At 39.2% G+C, this 10,492-nt stretch overlaps 1 protein-coding gene across 1 annotated transcript; it reads right to left on the minus strand.

The window, feature by feature from the left end:
- Positions 1 to 896: 896 nt before the first annotated feature.
- On the minus strand, positions 897 to 7,536 carry rps4x (ribosomal protein S4 X-linked). Its single transcript, XM_079605535.1, has 7 exons — positions 7,359 to 7,536; positions 6,798 to 6,875; positions 6,291 to 6,471; positions 4,128 to 4,225; positions 3,850 to 4,021; positions 1,888 to 2,045; positions 897 to 1,053 (listed from the first exon to the last, which is right to left on the minus strand). The coding sequence occupies exons 1-7, from the start codon at positions 7,359 to 7,361 to the stop codon at positions 952 to 954; spliced, it is 792 nt and encodes a 263-aa protein (XP_079461661.1). The 5' UTR covers positions 7,362 to 7,536; the 3' UTR covers positions 897 to 951.
- Between the last annotated feature and the right edge of the window lie 2,956 nt (positions 7,537 to 10,492).

The raw sequence follows: 10,492 nt of genomic DNA on the forward strand, positions 1-10,492 counted from the left end.
GTGAACTATTCCTAATATACTATTGCTAATATATTTCTAATATATGTGAAATATTAGATTAAAACATAAGTGCCCATTCCCAATCCCGTTCCTGGAGATTCCACTGTCCTACAAAGTTTAGTTCCAGTCTAATCAAACACCCAAACCTGCTAAATATCTTTGGGAACACTTAATTACACAAAAGTGTTTATTAATAGGGTCTAAATCTAAATTTTGATATTCTATACATTACATAATTATTTTAGACCCCGTTAATGTTTATATTATAAACATGAGTGGGTCAGCCTTATGGGGGAAAACATGGAGATTACATGATCAGCCCAACAGTAACCCGTTAGCATTTTATAGTCATGATTGACTACAAACAGTGTACTTCTATGATGGCATCAATAAAGGCTTGATTTGGTGTGATGGCGTGACCACACCACCAGGTGTCAGTAAAGAGTACAACTGCTTACTCCGCCATCCAAACCAATTAGTCCCAATACTAGCACTTCCGGTATTTGCACTTGCATTAAATATTTCCTGTATTTGGACCAAGTGGGTATTAAGAACGCAAGTCTGTAGAACTTTTGATTATTACGAGACATAATATATTGCTAATATAGTGGGACACAGTGTAAAATGCATTTAAAGTTGATTTTCAATACACAGTAGTTTAACTGTCAATTCAAGCAGTACGTAACAGAGGAAAGAGAAAAATAAAAGGCCTCTGGAAAACTGGCAAAGGGCCACAAGATTTCAAAATATTATCTAAATTAATACAACTAATAAAAGTCAAGATGTGAAATTGAAGAATATTCAAACTTCTAAATAGTGGGCCATAGAGTCAAAAAGGGATTAAAACCATTGTTGTAGGCCATAGATTTATTAAAAAACAAACAAAAAACACAATCTGTAGTTGTAAATAACTTTTTATTTGAAATCAAGGTGTGTGCTAGTCCTGTTGACTTAGCTGCTGCTCTGTTTGGCAGCCAGTCTCTTGTCTCTCTCCTCAGCAATGGTCAGGCGGATACCCTTTCCACGAGGCAGGGAAATCCATGGCTTGTTGCCCTGATGACAGAGACACAGCCATTAGTACAACGATAAACTTGTAACACTGCAAGATCAAATCTGTAAAACTGCTTCAAACCCTCTTTGGCACATGTTTTCCAGGATGCAAATATGGTCATTTATGTAGAACGTGTGCCCCATTGGGAGTAACAATCAGATCACTTTTTCAAGTAACGAATAAAGTAACGCATTACTTTTAAACTCAAATCATCCATTAGATTTTTAAAGCAATAAAAGTTACTTTGTTTCCCCTATTTATTGCCGTTCTAGACTAATAGTGCAAGCAGGCGTCTATTCATCTCGCACGAAAACAGAATCAGTATTCCTTAATGAATAAAGAAGTAATGCAAACACAGATTACGCAAACCTGTAATTAAATGTTGAATACAAATATACTTATGTATTTATTCTCACTTTATTTATTAACTAATGCGTTTGTTGCTGACATTCAATGATCCAATTTAACCACTCGAAAAGGCAAAATGACTAGATTAAAAAAAAAAAATTTTTGCTGAAGAAAGTGTTGGACATTCTCTGCTTCCTACTCTTCAATCCAGCAAAGCTAAAAGGTTTGTTTGGGGTAATTGTACAGGCGTGAATGTGAATTTGCATTTCCTCCAGACTAGGGAGTATTCATTTTACTTGTGGCATAAAATGGCATTTACATTTGCCAAAAAATAATGTTCTGTTAAGAAACAAACCATTAAAAAAAAAAAGTGTGCAGAAAGCTCCTAAAGTTTCAAGTCTTCCTTTCGAGCACTACAGCACATACTAAGCAGTCACCTGCTTGCTAACAGTTTAATCATCCCAAAAATTTCTGAACCCTGTGCTAACCTTGCCGATGACGAAAATGTTGGAAAGCCTGGTGGCAAAGCTGTTTCCAGAGCTGTCTTTAACATGGACCACATCAAAAGAGCCAGGATGCTTCTCTCTATTGGTGATCACACCAATACGCCCCAAGTTAGCACCTCCGGTCACCATGCAAATGTTGCCTGTTCACACAAGGAAAAAGGAAATCAAGATGGGCAACTCAAACTCAAAAACAAAAGGAGAAAGAAAGTTTAAAGCAGCACTAGGTTACTTTTCAACCTTAATAATATATTTCCAAGTCTCTTGTGATGGTACATCGACTTACAATAGGTTGAATGACACGTCTGCCATAGCCCGACGGGGTCTGTAGCGTTTTTAATCGTACTTTTAAACTTCGGGTTTCGGGTAGTAACCGGCGAACAAAGAGAACTACAAAATTCGACTGCTTTACGGCATATACGTCACTTCCACCACCACCCCCACTTCCTTAAAATCGGACGTGCGAGCCAAACTAGCGTTTGTTTGCCAAATGTTATAGTCATAGCCGAAGCAGACAGAAAAGCAAGAAAGCAAAGGTTTTGTCGGAAGAAAGCAACAAGAGGAAACGAGAAAGTGATCGTATTAAAGGCAGAACGAGGATCAACATTGGGCCAGCGTTTCCTCGCTGGCGTGAGCTGAAGGAGGAGGAGGGGTGCCCGATGTTTTCCAGGGATTATTCTTTTTTTTGAGCGACAGTCCCAGAAAATTCATATTCTTTCCCGGGACACGAATTGTCCCGTTTTTTTGTGAAAATATACTTCTAAAGTAGAATTTCCTGGTTTCAAATTAAACCGTTTCCGTCTACCGCTACTGTGTTTTCTTCATAGTTGTGTAACGTTACAGTACATCCAATCCTGTGTCCGTAAACGGGTAAAAACCATGGTAAAAACGGGTAAAACAGTGGATTGGCCAATGCCAGGCGTTTACTTTTATTTGATTAGAAGCTCAACTTATCGCCTAGCAACTGCCTGTGCTGTCGGTCGGTCGCGCGCGCGCGCGCATCAACACACATCCAAGATGATACAGTGTGAGTTTAGTTGCTAGCTAGCTTTTTAAAAACTGTCTATTTACATCTATTGTGTGAAATGGGGAGAGAGACGGACGAGGAGGATAACCACTGTCTATGAGGATAACACAACAAAGTCGGATGAGCCACCAGTGTCAAAGAAAATACTATTTACAACCTACAACTCAGACCCCCAAAAATAATAATAATCTGAATGTCCTGGTTTTTCACAAATCAAAGGTGGCAACCGTTTATATACTGTCTATATGGTGGCAACCCTATGCTCGACGGATGCGGACTTTCAAATATCAAATGAAAGCCTATGTCTAAACGGCGTGTACAAGTTTGATAGGGGCTACATTCTTGCAAGTAAATATATAAGATGTACAAAATAATATTTTAGGATACCTAACATGTCTGTGATATTTGTTTATTTGTAAACAAATAAACAAGCTATAATGCAAATCGATTTGTAAAATTTGCAGATTCATCTATGGTAGCTTGATATTATCATATTGACGATATATGGTTATTATCTACCACTCAAACATTGCATTGAAGTATCATATAGATTCAGTAAAACGGTAACGAATAGACTAGGCTACTATAATGACGCTGGCTTGTAAACGTGAGCATCGCGATCATTTGTCGTTTGAAAAAAAAATAAAACCCATTAAATTATATTCATATCATGACATGCTGAAATATATGCCACTGTACCTGGATGAAGACGTTTCACACGCGACGCAAGCAGAACACCTGCATGTGAACTCCTCCTACAGTGTTCAGGGCTATCATGGTTGTCAACAAATGCACGTGCATGTATGACAGAGTTTACGACAGTAGTAGAGGACAATACTGTTTCCCAACTGTAGGGGGACCCCGAGAGCAAAAAAAAGAAAAGTAACCTAGTGCTGCTTTAAGACAGTCTGCTCACTAACCTGTCTCAAACTTGATGAAATCTGTAATTTTGCCTGTGTCCAGGTCAATACGGACGGTGTCGTTGACCTTGATAAGAGGATCGGGGTAACGGATGGTGCGGGCATCATGGGTCACCAGATGTGGGATTCCCTTTGTGCCGATGAGGATTTTCCTCACCTTGCACAATTTGTACTATAAGAGGACAACAGCATTAGGTCAAAAGATCTGCAGTCTCAAATCAAATGAATGTGTAGTTCATAAAAAAACGCAGTGACGACCACAAGAACATTAAGCTCACCTTGGCCTCCTCATTTGTGATGCGGTGAACTGTAAAGCGTCCCTTGACATCATAGATCAGCCTGAAGTTCTCTCCAGTCTTCTCAATGCTGACCACATCTGAACGACAGCACAACACATTTTATTAACACCACATTTTGTCACCTCAGCTTATGTTTCTCATCATCTCGATAAACAACCTGTTGCATCACCTGAGCTGGAAAATCAGTCACAGCAGATTAATATCCTGTTGGCACTTACTAGGCAATATGGGTGCACAGTGGAAACGCTATGTGAAGGAGAGTGTTATAACACAGAGGGATTAGTCACTCGATGTGACGTTCGTGGTTCAACCATCTGGTAAGCTACAGCTCACATGCTCAATATTGAGTGCCAGTTAAGTGACTATTGTCTTATTGTATAATTGAATGCAATAAAATCAGCAGCCAACTATATGACTGATATTTCTGGACAAAATTAATTTGTTGTGTGGCCCAATAAATCATCTTACAAACACTACAGTGCCAGACTGTGACTGCATGATAAACCAGACATTTCTAATCACAATGATGAATGTGTGAAAAAAAAAAAAAACTTTAGATCCAGGGTTCTAAACTCGGCCCTTTCCTGTAAACTTTTCTGTAGTTTACATCCCAAACGTTGACTAACCCTTTGGGCCCATCGTCCAAACACTGAGAACATCTAGATGAGTGCATAGTACTCTAGCTGAACTTGTGCAATTATCAAAGGTTTTTTAAAGTTCCAAAACGTATTAAACACTCAAGCTAAAGAGGAACAAATATACAAGTAGAATTGCAGTATTATGCAGCTGGGACACTTGAGAATAAGTATTGGAACCATTGAATAGCACATTTATAAATTACTGATTCAAATTCAAAAAGACACACATGCAGTGTTTTCGTCATGCAAAATATATAAATTTTTGAACATTTAAGCTCTAAAAGATAGTTTACAGTAGTTTTCACAATACGGGTTATGCGCAACATTCTACAAAACGGGTATAACTACTTCCGGCTGTCAGCTACTGAGGTAAACACAGCGTAGTAATAGCGACCTTTTATAGCCTGTGTTTACAGGAGCTACCCATACTATCAATTTCCGATGTACACCGTATTGCCAAACGGACATCCAGAGCAATAGATGTCGAATCTTTCTTTTAAGGCAAATTTTTGCTCCAGGTTGAAAGTTGTAGAAACCAGACCATTAATTAAAGTCCCTGTAAAGGTAATTCTAAAAAAAAATTCTAAACACATTATACATGTTAGAAATGTATTGCTAAAATATATTACAAAGACTGTGAACTGCGAAGTACTGAATTGTGGAGTTAGACCGTTAAACAGTTTTTCACCATTGCTATTTTTGATTTTGATAGCTTATTTTATGTTCTTGTCGGCTTTTTTTATCATTCAAATTTGGCTGGGTGGCTAATAACAATTTTTTCTGTGATATGACAAACTCAGAACACATACTTAATTTTGACTTTACAGGGACTTTAACTATTTAACAGTACATGACAAACTTCACGTTTTTGAATTCCCAACATTTTTCCAGTCATTTTTCCTTAAAAATAAAACTTAATAGAAAAGGTATTTCTTAGTTTCTGCATGTGCCAACAGGTGATATTGTTTTAAGTCATGAAATTTGTGTTGCCTGACTTTCAATTGTAACCAGTATAAATGGTCTGTGTGGCGCAGTTTAAAACGAGTAGGGCTGCTTCGTTCTGCTTTCGCTGCATCAACATTATACCAAACTCTAGTTAGCATTTTATCATGGCATTATAATTATCGTTAATGTTTATCACCAAGCCCCAAGTGAGTTCATGATTAAAAAAAACAAATATCTGCCAACAGGCAGAAAAATCAGCTCAATTTCAAGGAAAGTTTTCATGATTTTTCAAGACTTAATTTTACATTTTATCTCAATTTAAAGATTTAGATTTTATACTGGAAAACAGGACAAAAATACTAAGGAATTTTTTTTGCAAAGTAACAAGAATTTACGACTTTCTGCTCTGATTTAAAACATTAAGGTCTTAATTTGTGTAAGGGTGAATTAAAGACTTGAGACCTTCTCAAGACCAGCAGAAACCCCCAGTAGGTTCATAGCGGACCACTAAAACAACAGTTCAGTGAAGGAAACCAAACACTATTGCAGCAGAACTCACCCATGAAGCCAGTGGGGTAGGTAATATCAGTGCGGACCTTGCCATCGATCTTGATGAACCTCTGCATGCAGATCTTCTTGACCTCATCTCCGGTCAGAGCGTACTTGAGACGGTTCCTCAGGAAGATGATGAGGGGCAGGCACTCCCTCAGTTTGTGAGGACCGGTGGAGGGACGAGGAGCCTATAAACACCAAGCAAAAAAAACAAATTTGATGCATTAAAAGTTTATGTATACAGTTGCATGTATACAGTGTCACTTTTTTTTTTGAACCATGAGGAAAATTACTATTATTGTTACTAGTAGTATTTCAATTGCAAAACACTTTGCACTAAAATGTTATTGTAAGGCCATTAAGAATTATTCTTAAAGATCTTAGGCTTTATCTGATGTGGGTGTACAACATTATAAACATTTCTCCCTGAAGTGCTCTACAATTCCCTATATGTATGTAACTAACAAATACAAATGTACAGAGTGCATCTTTATGAAAGCAAAGCATCACTTACAAATACTCCAGTGAGTTTGTCCAGCATCCAGTGTTTAGGAGCTGCGACACGCTTCAAATGCTTCTTCGGTCCTCGCGCCTGAAAAAAAGAACAAACCATTTAATCAGATTTAAAGAGACAGCCATAAGTTACTATATAAATGCATAACATATAACGTTAGTCCTGCACCATGATGGCCAGGCGAGGCCTTTAGATTCCTTCCTGCTAACGTTACTTAAATACGTAAAGCGTGCTGTTTATTAAACGTAAGATTAGTGTAAATTATACTTTCAACGGATTAAAAGAGTATTAAAACCACCGAACCCGTTTAAAAACTCACATTTCACCCAAAACCTAACAGCGAACCCGCTCTACCGCTAAAGAGAGACCGCGGTTGAGCTCAGCATTTTCCGATAACCTTTTAAACATTCAATCTGCTCTTTATCATGACAATTTGGGTGTTGTTCATCGTATATGGGATAAAAGAGCAGTATTTGGAACACAAATTGAAAACTTTGCGCTCTATAAACGTTGATGATTGTGGATTATTTTGGAAGGGTCTCGTGAATGAAATGCACTCACCATGTTGGAGTCTGGGGAAAAGGACCATCCACTTCCTGTCAGCGGAAGATATGCTGAACTACCGGTGCCGAAGAAGGACAATCCAAGCTTCCCCTAGAAGCTGTACGAGTGCCATCAAGCGGGGAGGTCTGGAATCACACTCTAAACCCAGCATTGGTTACTGTGACATGCGATGTATACTGTAGCCTACTAGTGCCTCATTTAATTTCTCGTTACATATCATGTCATCATCTATGGAGCTATTTCTATATTGGATATAAAATATTTTTTATATATTCTATATAAAAAAAAATCGTCTTTGTAAAGATGTTCAGTTCATTGTTAGTATTATTTTATCACAATTTCACAACTGAGTATACATCAGGGTGAATTTTAACTAATTTGACTACTTTGGTCTCTGGAGCTATGCATGAAAATTGGAAATGTATTAGGAAATTACTGCTGTTTTCTTTTCCCCACACTGTCAATCAAAATGTTTCAAGCAAAACATGTTTGGGAATATTATTTTAATTTGTCATTTTTTTCATGTGCTCTATTTTTTTGTTTTGTTTTTCATTTCCATCATTTTAGACTTGTAATGTAATATCTCTATGTGCAAAATTTAATATATCTTAGACTAACAAAAGCCAGTTCACTCTAAAAAAAATGCTGGGTTGTTTTAACTCAAGTTTGGGTCAAATATGGACAAACCCAACCATTGGGTTTAAAAATGTAATTCACACATGTAAACCAATGGTTTTGTCCATATTTGACCCAAACATGGGTTTAAATAACCCAGGATTTTGAATTTACATGAATTACATTATTTCATAGGATTAGCGGTTTGATAAATTGTGATGTTTTGTGCTATTACATTCCATCTCAGCAAAACAGCGTTAATAGTGAAGATGAGGGAAATCCCATATAAAACTTGATCCCCTGCATGGTTTCACAGAGAAGGCTTATAGTCCCAGACTAAAATGCATGTGTGAGCTGGTTTAACTGAAAGCTACTTTAAACATATGTCAGTGTCATTGTTTTGTCTCAAGATGCACACCATAATGTTTTTTTTCTTCTTTTCTTTTCTAACCCTAACCCTTTCCTTAAAAGCTACTTAATAACTTAATTGAACTAAGGCCTAATCCTGGCTTAATCTAAGCCCTGTCTGTGAAACCATGCCTATATTTTAATTGTTCAAGTTATTAAACGAGTGCATGAAAATTCTAGGATGTGAATCAGGGCTGCTGTGCTAATAGAAACATCAGAAGTCAGAAGGAACTTTATTGCCAAGTACGAGGAATTTTCTTTGGTCAAAGGTGCTACATGTAGACAAAACATACAGTTGACATAAATAAATGTAGAAATATACAAATATGGAATAGACAATACAAATACAATATGGAATGGACAATAATATAAAAAAAAAAAAAAAAAAAAAGTGCAATGTGCCAAGTTTGTACATGATATGAAATAAGATAGTATTTAAATGTGCAGAGACATCTGTATAATTTGCAAGGGGGGAGTGTCAGAGGGGGACCCGGGCCTTGTTAATGAGGCTAACTGCAGATGAAACTGTGGCGAGAGGTTTTGGTCCTGATTGACCGCAGCCTCCTGCCAGAGGGGAGAGTCTGAAACAGTTTATGTCCCGGGTGGGAGGGGTCAGCTGCAATCTTACTCGCCTTAGAGTCCTAGAGGCGTGTATAGAGCTGGTAAGTCCCGCCCCCTCCGTAAAACCCCGCTGGACCTCAAAGTTGAAAAACCGTCAATGCAAGTGAATGGGAGAAAATAATTATTTTCTGGTCCCGTTCGAATTGTGCCATGAATGTGAACATATGTTGTCTGTGAATTTTTTATATAATCTTTCATGTTACAAGTTTGACAGTATATGGTATGATTCGTCGGCTAGCAGTTGTGGAAAAGACATAACGAGAAAGACTACATGTCGCCTATGTGACGTCACCCCATAAAGTTGACTTACCCGTGGTTTTCGCCAACCTCAACGATTTTGTCCTCTCCCTGAAAGAAGGCGGTGAAGTGCACCAAAGACACAGCCATGTGAAGTGCACCAAAGACAACCATGTCTAGCGGGATCCGTGAGCTAGAGCCGTGAGCTAGTGGTGTTGACGTTTCAAACGCGTCGACAGCAGCGAAGAGTTGTAGTCCACAAAGTGCTCTCACACAAAGTCTACCCGTATCAAACTTCTACCCGCTAAATTGTCGCATTCTTCACACGAAAGATTATATAAAAAATTCACAGACAACATATGTTCACATTCATGGCACAATTCGAACGGGACCAGAAAATAATTATTTTCTCCCATTCACTTGCATTGACGCTTTTTCAACTTTGAGGTCCAGCGGGGTTTTACGGGCCTGAAGTGATAGAAGATTGCAGCCTATCACCTTCTCTGCCGAGCGAATGATACGCTGCAGCCTGCCCTTGTCGCTGGCGGTGGCAGCATTGTACCAGATGGTGATGGAGGCGGTGATTATGGACTCAACGATGGCGGTGTAGAAGTGCACCATCATTGTCTTTGGCAAGCTGAACTTCTTCAGCTGCCGCAAGAAGTACATCCTCTGCTGGGCCTTTTTGGTGATGGAGGTGATGTTCAGCTCCCACTTGAGGTCCTGGGAGATGATTGTGCCCAGGAGTCCACCGCGGTGACTTGGGAGTCACACAGAATGATGGGGGAGGGTGGGGCTGTGCTCTTTCTAAAATCCACGACCATCTCCACTGTCTTCGTTGAGCTCCAGACTATTTTGGCTGCACCAGGTGGCCGATCTCTTACCTGTAGGCGGACTCATCCCCACCAGAGGTGAGCCCAATGAGGGTGGTGTCGTCCGCAAACTTCAGGAGCTTGACGGTCTGGTGACTGGAGGTGCAGCTGTTGGTGTACATGGAGAAAAGAAGGGGGGAAGGAACGCAGCCTTGAGGGGAACCGGTGCTGATGGTCCTGGAATCAGAGACATGTTTTCCCAACTTCACGTGCTGCTTCCTGTCCGTCAGGTGGAGTCAGGCACGTTCAGCTGAGAGAGCCTGTCCTGCAGCAGAGCTGAAATCCACAAACAGGATCCTGGCGTAGGTTCCAGGGGAGTCCGGATCCTGGAGGATGTAGTGAAGGGCCATGTTTACAGCATTGTCTACAGACCTGTTG

Source organism: Phoxinus phoxinus (genome assembly GCF_949152265.1).
Source record: "Phoxinus phoxinus genome assembly, chromosome: 2".
Lineage (NCBI taxonomy): Eukaryota > Metazoa > Chordata > Actinopteri > Cypriniformes > Leuciscidae > Phoxinus > Phoxinus phoxinus.